The sequence below is a fragment of the Protopterus annectens genome, chromosome 1.part1 (genome assembly GCF_019279795.1).
Source record: "Protopterus annectens isolate FY-2018-M chromosome 1.part1, PAN1.0, whole genome shotgun sequence".
In the NCBI taxonomy this organism is placed as follows: Eukaryota; Metazoa; Chordata; order Ceratodontiformes; family Protopteridae; genus Protopterus; species Protopterus annectens.
In genome coordinates, this window is record NC_056726.1 from 1,787,958,505 (window position 1) to 1,787,982,685 (window position 24,181).

Genomic DNA, 24,181 nt, shown 5'->3' on the forward strand with positions numbered 1-24,181 from the left:
TACCGAATTTTTATGCTGCCCTCCTGAGACCACTGTGCATGTGCAGAAGGATCGCTGTGACAGCATGGCTGCAATCAAACCGAATAGTTTGCTCTAAAATTTATGGCCCTTTATGGGGCTGGAAAGAGGCAAAGCTACAAACATCTTGCTGTGTGGGCATTTTTTTCATACTCCTGCTGTATTTTAACACTAAGCTATCAGTCTGCAAACTGTTTCAAGCTTAGCCATTAGTGGTCATCATCAAACCCTGTACCCTCTATCTGTGAGATGAAGACCGTAACCATTATGCCAATCCCACCCCGATTTTCCGCAGCCAGATATTTGAAATATGACTGCTAAATGTTACAATCAATAAAACAAATTAAAAAAAAAGGTGATGCAAGATAGTTTGTAGACTTAATTTGTACCAAGGAGTTTTAGTAGAGCAGGCATGTTCCAGTAAAGGGGAAACATCTAGCTTATATTTGATATGTGACACAATGATCATTTTGTATGTAAAAGATAGATTCTTGATGGGGAAATGTGCTTGGCATGAAATTGTCCTTCACGTGTTCCACAGCACCACTCTATATGTTGTTTTTTTTTCACGTCGCTGTGATGATAACTCTCCCAGGACAGTTCATAACACTAGTAGCCATATACAAAAGAGAGGTAATTTACTCCGGCTATAAATCCACCTTGGGCACTAATACTGTAATGCACACTGTAAACATATTGCACCTCTAGGAACTGTTTTTTGGAAATTTACGATGCATATGTAGGCTGTTATGAGCCTTGCAGCTTACACTGAAATTTTAGGGGGACGTTTCTGCTACATCTGTGACCATTATTTTGCATTTGTGTTCTGCTCCGTGCCTCTCATTGTTGACATTTCTGTCACGGGATCATGTGCATGTGTACATCTGTATGGTGTGTGTGTATGTGTATGTTTTGGGACTGCTGTAAACTTGGAAGCTTGATAACAAGGTACTTGGACTACACTTTGCATCCAGGGAAGTACATCTAAACAACATTTATAATTGCACTTACATTACAATTTAAATCAAGTTTGTGTGTTGTTTGCTCTTCATCTGAAGTTAAATCTACTAATTTAAGGCATTTGTATAGTCTTTCTTTTTGGTTTCTGTGTTAGGCCTAGGCGTTTAGTTGTAACTATAGCCTGAAGCAATTAATCCAGCACCCACCCCTTGGAACTCTTGGGACTGCTGAAAACTTGGAAGCTTCATACCAAAGCATTTGGACTACATTTTACATCCATTAAACATTTATAATTGCACTTATCTTGCCATTTAAATCAGTTTTGTGTCTTGCATGCTGTATGTTAAAGCTATTAAGACATTTTTGCTGTCTGCATTGATTTTTGGTTCATGGGCTGGACCTAGGTGTTTTTTTTTTCTGAATTTGTTGCAGCTAATTGTAACTAGAGGTTGTGGTAATTAACCAAACCCCCTTTGGTATTTTACATTACACAAGCAGTCTGTCATCTCAGTCTTGGGACTGCTGGAATCTTGGAAGCTTGATAACAAAGCACCAACATAGGTTCATAGTTCATAGTTCATAGTTTAGTACTAAGCTAACTGCCTTTGCGAGCCATTTTAAGCCTAGCCAATTATCCCTTGTGAGACTCAAACCCTGCACCTTGTGTTTGTAAGGTAAACACCTTAGCCATTAAGCCACCCTCCCAACTCAATGAGGATATGACAAGACGTGGAGGGCTCCCTACATGGGAGAGCATGCCCACCATGTCGTGTCATATCCTCATTGGTGAAGTCAGACAAAAACCCTGTCTCCCTCAAAATAAAAACCTACCTGGCAAACCCAAATAAACCAGTAACAGTTAGGAACTATTCTAAAGCAAACTACATCTTACTAAGTGACAGTTTGTCAAAATCCACAGCTCCCCAAACCCTGAGAACACAGCTAGCACTGCAAAATTATTTACAGAAACCCTGTTCAAACACGTAAATTGCAGAATTGTGGGTGCCATACCCATCAGAGGTAAGCCCAGATCTTACAGCAAAAACAAACCACACTGGTAGAATCCTTACCTCAACAGGCAATACAACAAAAGAAATAAAGGCATGGCCAAAATCAGAAACAGCAAGTCTCATAGAGACAAGAGCTCTCTGATTTGACAAAACAAGAAACTAAGAGGTCTAATAAAATCCAGTAATGCCAAGGGGTGGGAGGTTGGCATAATGGTTAAGGTGTTTACCTTACAAACATAAGATTCAGGGTTTGATTCTCACATGGTGTAATTGGGCAGGCTGAAAATGGCCCACAAGGGCAGTTAGCCTAGTACTAATCTATGAACCTAGTCTAATTACAAGGTCAGGATAGCCTCTCCGGCTAAGGACAATCTTAAGGCCATCTACAACTATATCAGGAACCTTAAAGTAATATTCAGTGGTGTGCAGAACTGGCGATAAATGGCACAACCTTCACTGACAAGGATAACATAAATCTACTGCTAGTAAATGTAGCTCCAACTTCACCACTTCCACTCTTCCCCTACTATCCCCTGTGAAATCCTTTCCAGGATATACCCTCCACCCCAACTATCAGTCGGGAGCAATTCCTGGAGGTGCCCGCTAAGGCCAAATACTCTGTTTCAATGAGCCCCACCAATATCCACAGTTGCATCCTAAATAGCCTCAAAACAGATTATATGCAATTTAAATGGAGGACAACAATGGTCATCCCCCTTCATATGGGTGGACCATCAAATGACCCCAGAAACTACAGACCCATCTGTCTAACGAGTTTAATATGCAAAGCCATTGAACAAATTATCATGGAAATGATCAACAAGGACACTGGAAAAAATAAAGACTTTAGACCTTTTTCAGTTTGACTTTCTTAAGGGAAGATCCTACCTACTTAACCTGGTAGACTTCAAGAGGGTCATCATGGCTATGGATGAGGGGAAAATGGTGCATACTGCTGGTTTTGACCTGGCAAGGCATTCAATACAACAGCCGACGCCACTCAGGTATTGTTGGCATACTCACAGAACTAGACATAAATCCTTACATAACTCCCAAGAAGTCAGGATCAGTGAAACTACCTCCACCAAGAAAATGGTCAACAGTGGTGTACCCCATGGCTCCATGTTGGGCCCACTTCCATTTGGCATCTACATCTGGGAACTCAAGGCTAATGTCAAAGACTTCTGATTCTCCAAGTTTGCAGATGACTGTAAATTGACAGCTAGCATAAATCCCCACCCCCATGACACCAACATTCTACAAGAGGATCTATGCATGATATTCATTCATATTATTTTATGTTGGATGTCTGTTCTGTACACTATATATAATGATATAGCCTATTTTTATACTCTGATTATATATTACTATGTATGATGTTGTATATATTTTTTTTCCTATTTGTGACCAGGTAAGCCCACTGGACAAATTTTACTTTTTCAGGAGCAATGCAGGAGCACAGTTTGGTTAAGTGACTTTTCAGCCTCAGTCAGTAGACAAATGGAGGTGGAAGTAATCAATCAGTGGACCCCGGACACATGAAGCGGCTGATTAACAACACATATGTTTAGCCCTCTGTGATAACTGCCAGACAACCTTTGCCTTATAGCTGTATCTTGATTGTCCAAATACTGTGTCTGTGTGCCTTATTTATGTGGAATATTAATTCCCAGTTCACTGCTGAGATTGGGATATGCCTAGATGGGTGTCCCTGATTATCAAATACAAACAAATACATGATTGTGTATATTACATATATTTTAATGTTCTCCACAGAACTCCATTCCACTTACCAAGGGCTCTCCTACTTTATTCTCTTGTAGTACTGTTACTCTTTCACTCTTGCCGGGACTAGAACCATTACATCTTTCTCAAGGCCATCTTACTGCGACCAGTTTCCTGATTAAATATTTGCAACATACTTACTATCTTCAGATACATGTTCCCCCTTCCTTAACAATACTATCAAATGTGCCAGCTGTGGTAGCATAATATGGTCATATGACATGTAGGTCATACAGGACAATAGGTGTGATAAAAATATAATTACCTTCCTCTTCTTTGTTGTATAACTATGCAACATTCACAGGCTGATTCCTGCTCTATTGCATTATAGTAATACTTAACAGTGCTGTGAGATGTATAATATGCTTACATACAATTATGTATTTGTACTGAAGTTTGCATTGTATATTTAAGCATTAATACTGTATTTTTTCTTGTAAATGTATAATGTTTTATTTACTGACTGTCATGGACTATGTATTGTAAATGCAATCTTCGCCAAATGCCTAAATGGCAGTAATACTTTTTTTTTTCTTTATACTCTTAAGTGCATATTATTTTTGGCATACCCCAAATCATGGCTGAAAGTGGTCCATGGACCAGTTTGCTTACCTGATTAACAAAGTATAAATAAATATTATATAACATGCAGTACACCACAAATATAGCAAAATGTCACTCGCATTAGCTTAATGGCATTTTTTATTTCTGAATTTTTATTTGCATTCAAAATAAAATACAAACAGCAGCTATAATAAATGAAATAATAGTTTGTATTGGATGAAGATCTGCCTATAGATTTATCACGGTATTTACAATGTGCCTTTTCTTTTCAGTACGCATTATGGCTGGTACTCTGGGTTGGATGGAATGCCTTTATTATCTGCTTTTACTTGGAAGTTGGAAATCTGTCACAGGTAATTGTCTGAAATTATGGGAACTCTCTTAAAATAAACATGTTTATTGTACAGATACATTATTCACCCTATCTCATTAAAATACATACCCATGTATGTTTTATGGTCAGGATGATCGTGTAACTGTAGTTTGTAACTTAGTATTACAGCTATAGAAATTGTTAAAATGTTATTTTCCCTTAATAATGCTATAAGAAAGGGCAGATGTATTCTGGTAACAAATAATGGCACAAAACAAAGCACGGAATCTGCATTAGTGCTGTTTCTGTGTTGTTCTTTCCTTCGTAGTACAGTTTATAGCAAGTTACCCTCTTCATTCTGGAATATTTAATAATCTTAATTTTTCTGATGCACCGGTTTGGCTTTTTTTTGACTTCCTCTTGTGTAAACTGATACCTTTTTAAATGTGGCTTTACTGATGTTTTTGTATTTGTTATAGTATGATCCAAGTACACTAGAGAGATATAATCCTTATTACAGATAGTGACTGCATTTTCTGAAAATGTCATCAAGCAGCCAGTAGCATTCTGAAGCCACAAGCCCAACAGTACCTCTGCACATCACTTAACATTCCGTTATTTATTTGTATGTTTGAGCATTAGTAACAACTTATTAGGACTGACCCATATAAATCACATAAATCAATTCTAATTTATCAAATTATTGGGTTTAGTTCAACGTATGCAGTTGTATATTGGCATCACGTGTTAGTTTGATTTCATTTAAGCAAAAATGCGTGCTGTTTATATTGAAACTTTCTTGTGTTATCCTGACTGCATAATATATTTCCTATAGCAGTAAAAGAGGTACATTATAAAGTTATTATTTTATTATTAGTATTTTCTCCTGTACATATTAATGCTTCCAATATTAATTGGAAGTATAATCCATAAGTTTGTGACATAATGCTTCCAGTATTAACTGGAAGAGATCATCTCCGTAAGCTTGTGATATAATGAATTTACAAGCCTTTATAAAGTTGGTTGTTGAAATGGTGTTACATTTCAAAAAGGAGGCAGTAAGTGCTCTAAGCTACCTACAATATTTATGCAATGTTACAGATTTACAGAGGGATGGATGAGTCCTTGAGAAAATCACTTTATGGGTAAAATTTAGGTGATTATCTTTGTTTCGTTTTCTGGATTAGGGGCTATCCTATTTGTATAAGTATATTCATTGATGTGCTTTATTTGAGCTACAACAATTTAATCTAGCTACTGTGTTAAAGATAAGCTTTAGTTTGACCAGACCTGTACTTGAGACTAGATAGCACTGAGTCTAATAACAGCTTAGGTGTACAGAACACAATGAGTACTCTTTGCTTGGAATCAGACTGGGAGAAAGGTTTTATTCTGCAAAAGCTATAAAGCATGACATTTTTTCTAATGATGTGAGTTAACACTGCTGCCAGATTTTACATGATATATTCACCATTGCTAATGATTCTAATGTTATTGTGCAAACAATCCACCTTTAGTTTAGAATGTTTGATCCACCTGACAAATCGGTACATATTAAAAGGTAGAAATCCCAGCACTGACTTTTGTTGGACACCTGTTTTGTTGACTGTCTGCTGACATGCCATGACAGTCTGTAAATTTGTAACTGCCCTTTGCAATGATTTCTATAATCCTTTTCAAGAGGACAGAGTGGAAAGAAAAAAAGAGAGCAAGAACAAAAGAGACAGAAGTGGGCTGATAGTTATTAAGTGAATGTGATGAGCTTTTATGTGGAGTGGAATGACTTTTGTTTTTACTTAATTAGAACAGCTCCCTCAGTATGAATTATGTTGCATATTTAACAGGTGAATATACTAATGGGTCTGCTGCAATTTCTAAGAAAAAATGAGATTTATTTACAGGGCGGCTACGGTGGTGCAGCGGTTAATGTTGCCGCCTCACAGCAAGAGGTTCTCCGGTTCGATTCTCGGCTGGGGTGCCTTCTGTGTGGAGTCTGCATGTCCTCCCTGTGGTCACGTGGGTTTCCTTCAGGTGCTCTGGTTTCCTCCCACATCCCAAAGACATGCTGTAGGTGGATTGGATACTTTAAATTGGCCCTAGGCATGTGTGCGTGCATGTGCCTTCTGTGGAAGGTTGGGCGCCGGGCTGGCAACTCGACACCGTAAAACTCCACTGCCAATCATGAGAGGACAGGTGATCCGCTGTGGTGACCCCTAACTGGGAATAAAGCCAAAAGAAGAAGAAGAAGAAGCAGTAGATTTTCTTTTTGGTTAACTAAGCACTTTTAAAATTTTTATTTGTTAAGAATCAGAGTACAGTTTCAAAATGAAACTGCATAGCTTTGTGATGAGTATCAGTAGTATTACTCTTACCTGTTATAAATGTATAGTATATTTTTAAAAAAGTCATCTGGTGTGGTATTTCCTACTTGAGGCTGTGGGGAAGAGTTTTTTTCCCCCCTCTGATAAAATATTTGGTTTTATTGCATAGTCTGTGATAGATTCCAAAGTGTAGTTAGGATTCCTTTTGTTGACCTCCTAGGCAGAATCACACATGGTCACAACAAGTTTGATGTCATCAGACATTCAAGAGCTGGTGGGATGCTTAATTCTATAGGATCTTTGTGATGTTTTAGTGTCTAGAATGACACTGATGCTACAGCAAAACTGCCGTAAGGCCTTATCCCTAGAAGAGGTGGTATCTCTGAAATGGCTTGTTGCTATTGCACAAAACGTTCTTGTACAAAGCAATATTTGTGTTGCAGGCAGGCCAAGAGATAATATATACATGCATGTTGGGTTTGTGATTTGTTTTGGCTTGCCCCTGTGTGAGGACACTTGTAGATATATGTCAGCTGAGATTATTGACTGGAGTGCAGAGAATCCAGCCTGTGAAATGAACTTCTGGGCAAGCATCTTCTTGTGCTTTTATCGCTTCTTTAAAACTATGTTTGCCCTTGTCTGGTTTATTATTTTATGTCTGAGAGTTTGTATCTCTGTGCAAATTTCCTTTGAAGGCTGTCACTTCTATGTTGCCTAAGTCTGGAAGTGAAACTTTGTTTAAGCCTTTACTATAATCTGTTATTGCAAATTAAGCCATTACTGTTTTGTCTGAGGATAATGTTGATTTGGTGTGCACATCTCAATGGGAAGCTATCTCTGGAGCTATGGATCTCTCTGAAATAACTTCAGGTATTATCTAACTTAAACTAGCTTTAAGTTATCCAGTAGTTTAGTGAATCTCAGTTTTCTGCAGAGAATGCTATCCTGAGTGGATTATCTGAGAAACTACTTGCTTTGGAATTGTCAAAACTACACGAGTCAGAAAAATCAAATAAAATATTTTGCTGTACCAGGGCAGTGAACTGTTGAAGTCTGTTGAATTGCTTCAGATGTGATAACTTTAACATTTTTGGTGTTGTTGAAGAATCAGAAGGTACTAATGCACATACTTTTTGTTTATAAGATACTGCCATATGGGCTGAAAATTCTATCGCCTGATCCTATGAAACTTGACTAAGTCCACTGATCGTTGTCTTCTAACGCTAAATTTCCTTAGGCTCAATCACATTTCAGTATTATAAAGTTTCGTAACTATAGATAACAAAATTACTTTAATTGCAGCATGGCCTAATGGCAAAATGATGTACCATAACAAAGTTATTCACTTAGGTAATGACTGTTCCTCCCAGTTAAATAGCTTTTCATCCTTTCCTAAAACTACTAAAATGTAGAGACATCGAGTTCTCTGAGATTTCCAGCCAAATTCACTGACTTCTGCAGGAGGTAATTGTCTACTTGTCTGCCTTCCCTACCACACATTGGCACAAACAACATTAGCCATTGCAATTCTGAATAAATGATATATGTAACCAAAAGTATTAACTTATTTGTAACATATTACATTCAAACCATATGAAACTGTGTTTAATATCCAGACTGAACTTTTTTCCATTAGTTGCCCATTGATGTCACCCAGCCATGCAGGTCACTTCCTCCCAACAGCTGGGGGGCATGCATAGTGTCTCCTCGATTCAGCCATGACCAAATTCTACACCCCTTGGTTGAGAACAAACTACCTGCAGCTCAGAAAAGTGAGGGGATTAAAGAAGGGAGCAAAGCCACAACTTGGCTCATTTCTGTTTAAATTTCTAATGTTAGGATACTTTCCTTTACTTTTCTTCCTTGCTGACCTACTTTTAGAGCCTCCATCTGTCAGCTTAGATACCCCCCTTTGTTCAAGTCTTTCATACCTTCACTGTAATCTAAACAGCACTGACTAGAAGTTCTCACTCATTGTCCCAAAGCTCATGCTACTTGTTATTCTTACTTACTGTTATCTTTGTGTTAGAGCTTCTTATTTATAATCCTGTATTCAACTTTAAAGTGTCTTTATATGTATATATATATATATATATATATATATATATATATATATATATATATATATATATATATGGGAGCACTACAGAATCCTGGAAGACCAAAATCCTGAGACCAAAATCTTGAAAGTTCAAAATACTGAAAACTCAAAATCCTGAAAACACACAGGATACCAACACTTACTATATTCAGGCACAAGTACATCCAGAAACATATTACCCTTCATTTATACGTAGGGGGGCAAGCTCCTCTGTGTCCCCCACACCCCCTGCTTCTTAAATATATCACCTCTGAGATTGCACTTGACTACACTAAGTGCGATCTCAGAGTTGATATATTTAAGTAGCAGGGTGTGTGTATGGGGGGTGCAGGGAGGATTGCCCCCCTGCTTGTACTTGGAGAAGAGTAACATGGTTTGTGTTTTATTTGTTTCTGTATGTACTTGTGCTGGAATATAATAAGTGTTGGTATCTTGTGTGTTTTCAGTATTTTGAGTTTTCAGTAGTTTTAGTTTTCAGTATTTTGAACTTTCGAGGTTTTAGTCTCAGGATTTCGGTCTTCAGGATTTTGGGCTTTCAGGATTCTGTAGCACTCCCATATATATATAAAACTGTGTCTAATATTACTTGTTGGAGATTTTCTCCCGGGGTCTCTGCTGAAAACAGGCTCTTTAGCTCAGTCGGACATCACCCGATTAACAAATGCTCTCAATAAATAAATATGAATCCTTTTCTCACAACTTTAAAGGAGCTCACTTGAAGCCCAAATTCTGTTCTGAATTGAAAAGACATGTCATAGAATAAGCAAATGTACCTGCTTTAAAAATCAGTTTGATTAGAATGACATACTTCCTCCATGATATTATTGCCTTCACCTAGGTCAACTGTCATCCATCTGGTCACTGTCTATATAATTGTCCATGACGCCCAATAGAAATGTCAGCACTCGAAATGCTGAGTGCTGACAAACCAGAAAAAAAGATATAAAACACAGTAAAAGAACAAATGTCAAAAACCACTCTTCTCATTTAAACTTCTTTTTCCAGGAGGGGCAAGCCCCCCTGCACTCCCCTATGTGAGGGGCAAGCCCTCCACACCCCCAAAGGTTTATTTACCATACTTTAGTAAGCATTTTTGTAGATTATTGTTTCTATTTCCAGTTTGCATTCTGTGTATCATTGCATTGCAGTACACTCTGGAACTTCTTTACATGTCTTTCTGAGCAATAGTGGATGTGCAGATTTTTCATTCATCACTAGCCGTATATCTGCTTTGTATGCCATATATTTTAATGAATTACATTAATGAATGTATTACTATAAATATTATGTTATTATAAATGCTACAGGTTTTCATAGATGTGTTATGTTTTTCAGATTATATGTCTTTCCTTTAAAGTTTTACTGAACTAATTGCTTTGCAATGGCAGGTGTAACTGTTTGATATGATTTCTACGCTGCAGCTCAAATTGTTAGACTTGGAGCCAGCAATCCTAAGGGTGTGGTGAAGAAAAACATCATCTGCAGCAATACTTACAAATTTGTGTTTTTAAAAGGTCACAGAGGTAACCATTGTTTCACCCTAGAAATATAACTGCACCCCCCCCCAATAAATGAAAATGTATTCATTTATATAGTATGTTTCTTGGAATCTCTAATTGGAAAGATCCCAGTCTTGGGAAGATTTTAATAGATATTTAAGTTAGACAGGTGTAGCAGGCCACACAGGTCACTCTGTTAACTAGTGCTGCAACCCAGATTTGCTCCCTTTAAGAACCTTAGAATAATTGTACTGGTTCTTCATTGGGCTGGTGAGACAAAAGAAATTGTGTCAAAAAATCTTACAGAAGCAAACTAAAGTCTTTGCTCTCCAAATGGGAGCGAATTGGTTACTGCTAGTAACCAAACAGTAAAAAGACAATAATACTGAAAGCTTTTTTTGTCAAAAACTGGATCTATTAGCTGCAATTTTTCAAACAGACAACTGAATACAGCAAAATGAAAGAAAGTTACAGAAATCTTCTTTCTTCAAATGTAACATGCCTTCTTGATGTTGAAACGTTTCTACATCATACCTCTCAACCGTCCAGATTTTCACAGAATGTCCAGATTTTTGCGTCATATTTTTTGGTTTGTTTCTCATAAAATTTGTGGTTTTCTGGTAAATCGCTGATGATTGAATTCACTAAATAATGACACATATTTGAGTTTCAGGCTACATATCCTTAAGACAATGCATACTAACACAAATACTGTTATTCTAGGAGCTTTCTAAGTTTATAAAAGCAACATTTATAATCTGTCCCTATTTTGGGGTCTTTGCCCCACATTATTTAAGGCTTTGTCCAGATTTCTTGAGTTAAGAGGTTGAGAGGTATGTTATATGTAATTGTTAGAATTATCAACATACCTGTCTTACCTCACTGCTTTGCATATCTAATGAAGTAAAAAGTCTGTCAGAGCAGCAAATCCAATGAGCAACTGCGAAATTGCCTTTTGGTATGAAATTCTACCTTGACAGTGCAATCATTAATGTCCCCACAGCATTCACAATTGTCATTATTTTTAATTTGTTTTATTTCATATTAGTTTCTTTGCTAATGTGATTTTGTTTGACAGAATATCTTGTCTACTCAATGCATCCTATTTCCCTATAAGGTCATATAATAGAAATAGAATATTTGCAGTTTGAACAATGTGATTTATTGGTTTCTTTGACTCAGTCTGACAGAAGTAATTATTTGTCTTGTTGAATGATTCTCGACTTACTTTTCTTTAATCTCTCAACTGTAGTTTTAAGTAAAAGTTTTAGCTGAAGTCTGAAGCTGATTATCTGTGACTGACAGCTTGCACTAAAAATAATGAAATGGTAGTCCTTACCTAGATTTACATTCCTTAACAAATGTACTTACAAGTCATATAGCAACATATAGCCACATTAGTGCAGCTAGAATCATTCCTAATCAATTTCTTTTCTTAATGTTGTAAATGGTGTTGATGTAGCTACCCTGTCTCCTATACTTTGCCATCACTCAGCCAAAATATCTATTTGATGTAGCAGATAAATTGATACAGACTGAAAGGAAATACTGTTTATTTGCATGTGGTATTGATGTGTTTGGATTAAATGGAAGAAAACATTATTTCTGATGAAAAATATTTGATAATCTGGCTGTTGCCTGGCTTCTACTTACTGTCAGGATGAGCCAAGTGTTTTGTTAAATGAACAATTATTCTATGATATTTGACCAGCTTTTCTTTTTTTTTTTTTTTTGTGATGCCCCTGTTTACAGAACCAGAATAATGGGGCTTTCATTTTAAACAGAAATACTGTTCATTTGTCTTTAGGTTAAAAAAAACTCATTGTCTTTGGCCAGAGGTCAAACAGGTCTATTTTTTTTTTCAGATTTCAATTCAGTGGTTTATTTTTAAATAAGATTGTTTATAGTTGTTATTCTAACATCAGTATTTACAGTTTAGTAATAAAGCAATTTCAATTTGTATATTAACAACTGAATGCAAACGTAGCTTACAGCTTTTTTCTTCTTACTAATGTCTTGCACTTTCAGTTTACTGTATTTTATTTTATTTCACAATGTGCTTTATTGTAGTTTTATGCATGTTATAATGCATCCCTACTTTATATCAAGTTGCTGCTGTTGTATTTGTTTTTCAAAATTTTGTTAGATTGTGTGTATGTTTGCTTTGGTCTTGTATCTATAGTTATTTATTGTATTATGTTTTTCTGTAATTAGGTTTTAGTTGGACGAATTAGTTTACTGATTTAATGAATGAATGAGTAAATAAATATGTAATAAACTAATATTCTGGCGGGACACTAGATATGGGTAAGAATATGACTGCTAATAAGCTTTATGCAGCAGTTCTAGGCATGATTCCCATTTACTACTCAATTGCCCCTTGATCAAAGGTAAATCATTTAAATAGTCCACTGTTCTTGTGTCGACCTGAAAAGGAGGAACTTGCAACCAATTGGTCTACTCTGTATAATGCAGTCATATTAAAAGATAGCTCCACTGTCCTATTTCTCTTTACTCATCCAAGACTTTTCTCCTGTTGGTTCATTTCTTTCCCTTTGCGGACAGCAATGGTATTTGTTACTCTATAAGTAACTGAGTATAAAGTGGATGAAATTCAAACTTATCAAGAGTTCACTTCCCTAATACTGAACCACCTGATTTTTTTTATCTGTAGGAAATCTCTGCCAGTACAGTTTCCCTTTATGCACCTGTATAAAATGTTCTCTTTTCTTCGTGGCAGTGCTGTGCTGTGACTGTGAAGTTAATATGTAAGCCTTATGGCAAGTAGGATGCAAGTGGCTGTAAAATGTCTTTTTTGTGACTTCCATTGACCATAGATGTGAGTGTGCATGCAAGTGTGTGGTATGGAAGAACAGCCAAGGGAGGGCTAGCCACTCAGTGGTGTGAAACTTGACTCCAAATTATTATCATTGTTAAAGTGACACCCCAACACCATGTGCAAAAATGAGAAAAAGGGGTCATGGATAGATGTAGGGATGGATGGATGGATGGATGGATGGATGGATGGATTGAGCTGAATCTTTAACCAACTTGTTTCCTGTGGTTGAAGTTTCATGAAGATAAGACTTAACATGGTATGATGGAAGATAGTAGCACACTACCATTATTCCATCATGTTTTTGTAACTATAATATTGTACTTTGTGTAAAAATTGTCTTAGCCTACATGACATATGTTGGTCACTAGTCTGTTGTTGAGCAAATTTTGTGGACACGTGTTCTGTTAATCGCAAAAAACTAATTAGATCAGTAAGGATATTGAAAGGTAAATTTACATTTTAGCTGCACAGGTAGGGGATGACGGTGAACTATATTAAAAGTGCAGTCATAAGATATAACAAAAACTTCTAATTTAGGAATTTTGGATGAAGGTTAAATGCACATGTGTGCATTACTGAAAATGAAATCTGACACCATTCATACTAGCACTATGAAAAGACTCATCTTATCGCTGTAAACAAATGGAGAAACAAAGTACCCAAAATTATGTCTATGCCATCTCATATCAGGGGACATGAAAGTGTATTGCAGAGCAAAACTATAGATTGAAAGGTAAAGAAACTAGAAGCCCCAGACATGGCATTTTGAGTTTAACAAATTACAGGATAATACTAATAACCTAGAATGATGGAGAAGAGGTGGTACTCCACGATTGTCAAAAATGTAAACTCACATCTAAATATGTTTAAGGTTTGAGTGCAGTTGTCCTTTAAGGCCATTTTCATAAAAACGTCTCCATTAACAAAGCAGCCACAGATATCCTAATGTGAGATGGGAACTTCCCCTACTTCAGGAAAATGAAATAGAACAACACCCTAGATTTTCCTTTCTTAACTGCACGTTATAAACATAAATTCAGATTTTTTCTTTTTGCTTTTCTTCTTATCCCCTTTTCTCTTAAATTATAAAGTTGGCTTAAAATATGTTAACTTCATGCACTCCACGTTTGTACTGTATATTCATTCCTGCAAAAAAAAAAAAACTTACACTCATGCAGTTATCAGAACAAAAGAAACAGAACAAAATAACATATTGCTATTTAACAGCCGAAGCAGTAGTGATGATTAGCTTAGAAGTTGTATGAAGATGTAGGGTATTCAGATGGATAGTTTCTCTTAGGTGAATGGAGTAAAGGTACTACCATTAGTGTTTACTACTCCGATACCTATTGTAGGTGGGATGGATGTCTATTGGTTTCTCATATTGCAAGTATGAGGCCTGATGTAAGCAAATTCATGAAACCTATTCAATAAATGCAGTATAGAAATGCATATAGCAACTTTTGGAGCAACAGTTTTGTGGATCATTGTTATAACATATTTTAATAGCTAGATGTTTGTGAACTATGTGCCAGACTTTTCTACTTACTACCAGGCCATTCACTTTTCTTCCTCAGAACTAATAAAGTGATGAGAGACACTTTTATAATCTTTTGGGAGCTGGGTCCTGAGCTCCATAGCAATGAAAAAATTGTATGTGATTTATATTCCCCTATCCCCATTGGTCTCAAAGCTTGCTAATACCAGGCAGAAAAGTTTACAGCTGAGTACTTCTCTGATTTTCAGGCAAGCAGCATACTTTCTAAATAAACAGAAAAAAATCCCCCCCCCCCCACCAAATGATAGACTTAGTTTTATTCAACTGCAGCAGGGTTTATGTATTCTGGAGATACTTTCAGCCATGAAATTGAAGCTCGGCGACAACAGCAACCCCATTTACCCTGTGGACAGAGACAGATAATAGTACCAGGCTTCCATTTTCTCACTGAAATCCATCAATGTGCAGAGTGGGGGAAGGAAAGCAATGGCTGGGGAATATTTATTAGGATAGAAGTTACAGCAGTTAAAAATTAACACGGCTGATTAATAGGACAAGCCAGTGTTTTCATTAATCAGGATAGCTCACTAAGTTAAAACGCCAGACTCTACAGTACTTTCTTGACTTGCAGCAAGTTACAAAAAATGCGATACTATGTGAAGCAGTTGGTTGTCGTCTGCTGACATGATTACTGTAATGTGAGCTACTTCACTTACTGGCAGGACAGGGATAAAAAAAAAAGTGATGGACTACATGCTCAGTTTGCTGGTATTTTTATTGTGGCTGTAAATGTTCTGGAAGTGAATGGGTTGCAAATTTCTAATAGCATGTATCTAACAAACATTTATTTAAAAGCAAAAGTGCAACTGGTCATCTCAGAAGAATAATTAATTCTGCTTTGTTATAAAAAGTACAAGTGATAACATCAATACATAGAATGAGATGGAATTCTATAGGTTTCCATTTACTGCAAAGATAAAACCCCTTTTATGCTTTAGGCATTTATTCAATTGTTTAATAGTTACTTAATACACAAAACAAAATGTATTTTTAAATTCTTTTGGAACTAGAGCATATGAGGTGCTGCACAATGCATTGCATATACAGCCTTACAGGCTGAAGTAATCTTCTGTCACATTCTGCCCACATTCCCTTCCTTTTGCCATGATTTGGCATGTGTTCCTGAGAATTTCTTTGATCCACAATGCTTCTGTAAAATATTTTATCTCTTTCCTCACAAAGCTTGATCTCTTTTTTCTCTCTCTCTCTCTCTGTTCCAACTTTGATTTTTATGTATTATTTTTTGCAGACTCTTTATTAAGAATATTAACTGAGCAAAGAAAAACAATCACTAAGACATAAAAGTTATGAAATTCTATGGAAGCATTCACTAAGTGAGGGCAGAGTTAGCACTATTAAAAAGACAAAACAGGTTAATAACAGCCAGGAAAATAACATTAATTATTATATGTCAAAAATATTAGAAGCTGTTATAACTCAAGTCTTCACAAGTTATACTGTGTGTTGACTAGTTTGAAATGTCCATTGTACATTACATTCCCATCACAACTGTAATGAGCATGTGTGCAGGTTATGGTTTTGGGGCCTCACACCAACTTTAGAGCCAGCTGCAGTATGATGATCAGTCACTGCCACTTTGCTCTCCGAGAGCCAGAAATAAGTCCAGCCAATCCACTCACCTGAACATGCTCCTGGCTAGGTTGGAAAGAGCTGGCACTTTTTCATGTTTTTTATGGCATAGAAAACAATTATGTTGCCTAGCAGGGGATAGAGCCAGGACTGATCCCATGGATGATGAGTACAAGAGAGAGAGATGGAATTATGGACAGGAATATAGGACTCAAGTCAGTGGTGGATCCAACCGCCAGCAAAACAAAGCAATATACACCATCAGAGTTAGAGAGTCTTAACTGCTGATGTATTAAAGTGAATTATAACTAATACAGAAATCCTTGGTTTACCATCTAATGACAACCAACATTCCCTCTACAATTTGGCCTCTGTTTCTTTCCACTCATTGTGTAAATGGAGGTAATGTCAAAGAAACTATCACTTCATTTCTTCCACCACTTTGAAAAGTTAATACATCCACAGACTACTTGTCCATCTCCTGGACTCTTAGGAGCTGGTGTCAGTAGTGGGTAAAAAAGTTGTCATGCAAGTTCTTATGGTCTCTGAATCTTGGTTGTGAGTTGGTAGCAAGTTATGGATGTGCTTCAGGCTGACTAATAACATGAATAATCATCTTTAAGCCAGTTTTCTGCAATTGAAAAGGGTATGTGGATTTATACAGACTAACCAGGCTTCTGCATTAGACCTTTGTTATTTATACTACATCCATTTAGTGCTGCTATTTTAAGGTCTTTGTTTCTGGATGTGTAGCCAAGCTGCAGTTGTAAGAGTGTTGTTGAGAAGGGCCTGTGTTAGTTTGTTTGTCACCTGAAATCCTTAGCTTAATTAGGAGTTGATAGACTTTAGACAGAAAGCAATATATATATCCTAGTATATACTTTGTAGATTTTTGTAGAAAAAAGGTCTGGATGAGGAAGTTTCTGTGTTGAATATATGTTCACTTGGTCTTGTGCTGCAGAGGGACTTTATGCTTATTTGGCCATAGTGCATTGATCTTTGTTCCTTTTCTCTCTTCACTGGCAGCCAGATATCTAACAAAAATACTAACCTGGAGTTTTAGAACATTTTTCAGTTTTACCACTGCAAACAAATTTACCTTTGTTAGGAAGTCACTTCAGAAAGCTACCATGCCCTCTTCCACAAAATTAATCCCCTTGAAACAGAACTAGCATACGTCCCCATTAATGATTTCTTTGGTTTAAAGCTACCTTCCTTTTGAACCTGGATAATAGATAGATGATAGATAGATAGATAGATAGATAGATAGATAGATAGATAGATAGATAGATAGATAGATAAATGGATGTTTACTTACTTTCTTCAAGTTGTGATAACTTGTTTAGTTATTTACTTAAATTTGCTGACCAAGTAGTTGAGATTATCTTTGGAGACTCATATTGCAAACATGAATATGAATTGTTTAATACGTTAACTTTAAGATAATAAGTTAATAATGTGTAGTGGAAGCAGTTTATATTAGTAAGAGATTCCTAAGGTAGAAGCATGAAATATGCAAGGAAGTTTAATAATTAGTAAACTGACATTAAAACTGGTGGAAAAAACAGACCACAAAGGCAAGCACCCACTTTACATTATTTGGAGCTGGGGAGCAAGGTAACAGGATATACTACTCCTAAAGTCACAGAGTTACTCTATTCAAAGTATTAAGAGATAAACTGTACAGTTTTAACAGCTTATCTTAAACAGTTAGCTATTTACCATCCTTCAATTAAGACATTAAACTGAGGACCCCAGACCCATCTGCCTGAGGTGATGGCAGCTCATCTGGATGTAAAACGTCCCATGGCACTTACTGAAAAGAAAAAGGTAAATTCCCCAGTGCCCTGGCCACATTTCCCCAGTCAGTATGAATGGGGAAATGTGGCCAGGGCACATGTCAGTATGAATGTCATCTGGGGTCACCCCTGAAAAGAGGCCATTGACCTACTGGGACTAACTCAATCAACAAACTGTAAGTACAAATATTTGTTTACATTTTTATTTACAAACTGCCATGGAGACTGATACAAATGGACCTTTTTCGGCATCACAGAGCAGGAAAATAAAGGCTCGGGTATGCAAACACTGAGCTGTAGGAAACAATTTGTGAAGAGCTCATAACTTTAATCCTCTACACGGACAGAATAACTGCCATCAACCTTGTAAAATCTAGCAGTTTGTGTGAAAGATTAAGATAATGAACTAACAAACTAGTTCCTGTGGTACAGGAGTTTTACTATTTCAGCATTCATGTGCCTGCTGTGTGACCTTGAGCAAGTCATTTAACCAGATTCCCTTGTTAACAGAGGAGGCATCTGGGAATTTTGGCTAGGCAGTGAATGTCCTCTGGACTGCAATCTGGTAACTACCTGTGAACCTATAAACTGTACTCTCTGATGTCTAGGTAGGTCTTTACTGTCATTTTATAAACTGCTTGATCAAGTGAGACTCGTAATAACAGAAACCTGAAAAAGATAGACTGGATATCACTATCTTCAACAACCATTTCTAGTTTGTCTCATAAGATCCCTCTATATTCCAAAGCAAGAAACAATATATAATTCATCTTACACATTCTTCTGTGTGTACCTAGGGGTCTCTTTTCAGTGAGCTATGTCTGGTCCTCCTCACAAGGTGTCCAGATGACCGTATTTGACCTCTGTTAACACAGAGGAAAACTGGGTGAACTCCTAAGTTCTTTCACAGTTACCAGACTCTTCACTCTGTCACAGAAAGTGAGCCTAGCTTCCCTGCAAAGAAACATCATTTCTGCTTCATATATCCATGATCCTGCCCTTTTTGCACACCCAAGGTTCTTGACCATAGAGTAGAATGTGGCTAGAGACTGAGCAGTCAACTGAGAACTCATTGTGATAGAGTGTAACACTAAACCTGTAGAACTACCAATGTTGCAGTATTCTTCTGGTCAATTTCCCAGCCTCGTTCATCCTATCAAAACAGGTAGGAGGGTGAATTACTTATATAAACATAGGGCAAAGTAAGCCATATTTATTATCTGCAAAAAGATGCATGTATCATGCAACAGCAATAATAAAACTTACACAAGCTATCCAAAATGGACCATTAATCAATCTGTACACTAAACTTGAAGAAACCTATATCACAAAATAAGACAATCACAGAAAAATGCAGACATTCAAATGTGTGTTGATCACTTGAAAGAATGGAAAATTTTGAAAAAGTCTAAAAGCAGTGTTTTTACCAGAAATGTTCATTCTCCATTTTTATTTGTGGCAAAAGGATATGTATACACAGATTATCTCACTGTAAATAAAATATGATGAAACATGCCAAACGGACAATGCCAGTGTGTCCTAACCAAGAAGACAGCACACAGAGCATAGCTGGCAAAAGTTACCCTCCCTCCCTCCCTCCCTTTTTTGCCATGGAAAAGTTCAGCCACTAAAAGTCTTTCTGGAAATACCTCATGTTTTCATTTCCTAGACCCAATGCTCAGATATAAAAAGCACAATGCAACTAAATGATTGTATGCCTTTATAATACTATTCTATAATATGTTGGCATAAAAGTCACCTTAGTTTGGAAAACGTCTGATTTTCTCTGTCAGAAAGTGCTGTTGTCCTGTTGTCAGTTAATGATTCTGTTGGGGCCACTGCTTAGCCTGCACATTTTCCCATCTCCCTTTTATGTAGCTTTACCAGCCCACTATGGAAGGGGATTAGTATTATTCCAGTACTTGGCACAGGTATGGGAGAACCAAACCCTTTAGGTGCAGGAGTAGTCTGGGGTAAAAGTTCCCTTGCCGGACATAATACTCTGTCCCAGATATTTTATGTAGTAGAGAAGTTCACAAGAAAAGAAATAGAAGCTTCATCATACAGCTGATAATCAATTCATAGTGTTTATAAGGCTGATGTGGTCTCCTTGGCTGAGAATGTTATGCAGGCAGCTAATTCAGGTGGTTGTTTTCCCATACATGGCTTGGGTGTTAGTTTGGCTCGAGATCTTTCTGTCGTTTCAGAGAATGACGAGTAATCTAATGAGGACAATGGTGATTTTCTAGTTGACACGGAGTCCAGTCACTCTGATTCTTTGGAAAATTAACCTGACCTTAAGTCCAAACAAGTGTTCACTTTTCCTCAGATGGCTGCTAGACTTAGTCATGTTTTTGCTTAGAAGCAGTCGGAAACTACCCCAGAGCTAGGCAGGGTATATGACCTTACAGAAGATGAGATGCCGAATTCTGTGGCTATTCCCTCTCTCTCACACCAGCCTTGAAAAATTATTATAAAGCTGACTGCAGGACACAAGAATCTATTCCAGCCGTCCCTATAAAGGCTCAGAGAAAATATAGGGTCTCCTCTGTTATGATAGGTCTCTTTCTCATTTGACTGCTGATGCAGCTGTGATCTACCCAGTTGCCTGATTAAACGAAAAGCCCTTGTCTTCATCTAATCTAGTGCCACCTGATAAAGTGAGAAAATGGTTTGCTCTTCATGGCAAAATTATGACTCTTTCTAGTAATCCAGCCATTACAATTTTAAATGCTCAAGGCTGTATGTAGACATTTATTTTACATTGTGCATGTGGTTTGAATGCTTTTCCTGCATCCTTATCTGCAGTAGTTTTAAATGAATGAAAGTGTTTCTAATTTGACTCAGGTTTTGAAACATGCTTTGATAGGTATGCGTAAATGTTCAGATACAGCCTGGAGAAATGCTGTTTCTTCTATTGCATTAAGACAGTATGTTTGGCTACATAATCAGAACTTTGATGATTTTAAAGCCAAAATTTTGACTAAACCTTTATGTTCTGAATTGGTGTTTAGGCTCTCTGTTACAGATTTTTCAAACAGTGGGAAGAAAGATACAAATAAATGCATGGGGTATCTAAGATGTTTCATATACCCAAGTTCTACCATCAAGGAGCAAATCAAACAAAAATGACACCCAGACAAAATAAAAGGATCCCAAAGGAAATGGCAGGAGGATAATTCTTTTAAACCAGACAAGAGGGGGGCTCCTTTCCAAAAAAAAAGGATCAGCCCCCTGCAAAAGAATGACTGTGCAAAGTCACAGAGTACCCCCTCCCCCTCCTGCACTTCCTGCTCCTCTTCCTTCTCCCAGGCTGTCTTTCAGTCCTGCAGACTAATCACAAATAGTCTCAGACAAATGAGTTCTGAGAAGGATTCAGTGATGACACACTTGGCAATGAATAGAAAATCTTTCCCCTTTCAGGGGGATTCCCCCACACCCACCAGACCAGACAGAGCTGTTTCTTTCAGTACTTCATTGCAAGTAGTAGCAGGGTCATGTAACCATTGCATGTGATATACAAAAGCAAAGGATTTTACTACAGAATCTTTCAGTACCAGAAATGAAGCACTTTTGGAGGGAGGCCTATCCTAGATTTGTTCTTTCTAAATACGTTTGTAAAAATTCCAAAATTCAAAATGCTCATCTTACAGTTGGTCCTAGTATGGCTTCCAGAACAATGTTTCACACTGAATCTAGATAGCAAGGACACCTCTCATCATGTTCTTATTGCTCCCAATTTCAGGAAATGTTTGAAAATTGCTGTGTCTGACTTACATTATCTACATTCTGCTATGTCATTTGTGTTATCTACTACATCTACAGTGTTTACAAATTTTCTAACCCAAGTGGTTGCCCATTGCAGAACCCTGGGCATCCACTGTTTTCCTTATTTAGATGACTTGCTGATTTGTACAGATTCTGTATCCAGATGCTTGAAGTCCTTAGACAAGGTTGCATCCCTCCTTTCCCACCTGGGCTTCAAACTGAACCTTCAAAAGCCCTTCCTCACACTCTCTCAATGAATTGGTTCCCTGGGGTGTTGGATAGACACAGTAAAAAAGGATGGTCTTCCTTCCAGATGTCAAAGTTCTGACTTATCAGGGCATTTTATTGGATTTCCCTTTTCTAGACATGGCCTCAGCAACAGATTTGCTCAAACGTCTAGGTCTCATGTTATCAATGACCCTCATGATACCACTAGCCAGACTACACATGAGAAAAATTCAATGGTACTTGAAGAATTGTTGTACCCAGCACCTTCATCTATTGGATGTCCAGGTACCGGTACTGGATTTGTGAAACAGGAACTGCAGCGTTAGCGGGATCATCTGTCTCTGAATCCAGGAGTCAATTTCTCTTTTCTGACCCTAGTTCAATCTATCCAGATAGATTCTTTAGATTTTGGTTCGGGAGCAGAGTCCATGGTAATTCAAGTGCAAGGCACATACATGTAAAAGAGATCTTCGCAGTGATTCAAGTCTTAAAAGGTTTTGATAACTTATGGATTCCAGGTCTTCTTTTAATGGTCACAGACAACACTACTGTGATGTGTTACCTGAATAAGCAAGGGGGTACAAGGTCATGCCCTCTTTGCTAGTTGGCAGTGATGGCCTGGGAGATGGCTTTACAGAATTCTCTGACTCTTTGGGCCTCAGACATTGTACCATTGTATAATACAGTGGCAGACAGGCTAAGCAAATCTTGGACATATCTCCCCATGAGTGGAACCTCCATGTAGATGTCTCCTGGGACTTAACCAGATTTGGGAAACACCTCAAGTAGATGTTTTCACCTCCTTTCAAGACAGACAACTGAAAAAATTCAGTTCAAGACATCCTTACAGCTATGCATGGCAGACAGATGCTCTATCATTTCCACAGCTGAGAATTTTGGTGTTTGCACTTCCATCCTTTCCAGTAAATCCCAAGGTACTTCTAAAGATTCAGAAAAAAAATTACCAAAGATCATTATGGCAACTCCCTTTTGGCCCAGCCAAAGTTGGTTATCTCTTTTAATGGAATTGGTCAATGGCAGTTACCACAAGCTTCCTCACAAACTGGATCTGCTCATACAACATTGGAATGAATGGCACACCCCATCTTAAAGCAACTGCAGCTGATAGCCTGGATGATTCTATTTTGATGTATTTTAGGTACGTGTTCTATGAGGATGTAAAAAAGGTATTTCAGGAGGCAAGAAAACCTATGCTGAGTAAATCTTACTTTTACAAGTAGAGGAGATTTTCTAGGTGGTACCTGGCGATAACAAAGGGCCTGAAAGGGTTTTGACCCCTCTGGTTTGAAATATTCGTGTGAGCTACTTAGAGATGGTTTGTTATATGCTTCTATCAAAGTGCATTTTGTGGATATCTCAGTTTGTCTGCCTATGGATCCTCCTTTCCATTTCTTTTTGTGGTCAGTTTATACATGAGACCCTCTTGAAAGCAAATTCCACTTCCCTGGGATCTCAACTTTGTTCTTGGAAAATTGACTTTACGTCCTTTTGAACCTGCCTCTCAGGCTGATTTATGGTTCATTACTTGGAGGACTGTTTCACTCATTGCTCTGACATCTGCAAGGTGAGTCTCTGAGCTACAAGCTCTCATGGTGGGTCAACCCTATGTCATTTTCACAAGGACAGGGTTGTGTTATGCACTAACCCATCATTCATGACTAAAATTGTTTCTGAATTTAACCTGAGTCAAGCCATTAATCTCCCGGTTTTCTATCTAAATCCAAAAAAAAAAAACAAGGGAGCAAAGATTCTACATGCCATAGATGCACACAGACAGCTCAAGTACTACCTATACAGGACAAAGCCC

The 24,181-nt window shown here is 37.4% G+C and overlaps 1 protein-coding gene across 1 annotated transcript in view; it reads left to right on the plus strand.

Moving 5' to 3' along the window:
• The window catches only part of NKAIN1 (sodium/potassium transporting ATPase interacting 1), a 1,468,559-nt gene that overhangs the window by 128,018 nt on the left and 1,316,360 nt on the right, over positions 1-24,181 (plus strand). The window contains exon 3 of the mRNA XM_044089645.1: positions 4,610-4,690. Coding sequence (XP_043945580.1) covers positions 4,610-4,690 — 81 coding nt within the window. The remainder of the gene's footprint in view (positions 1-4,609; positions 4,691-24,181) is intronic.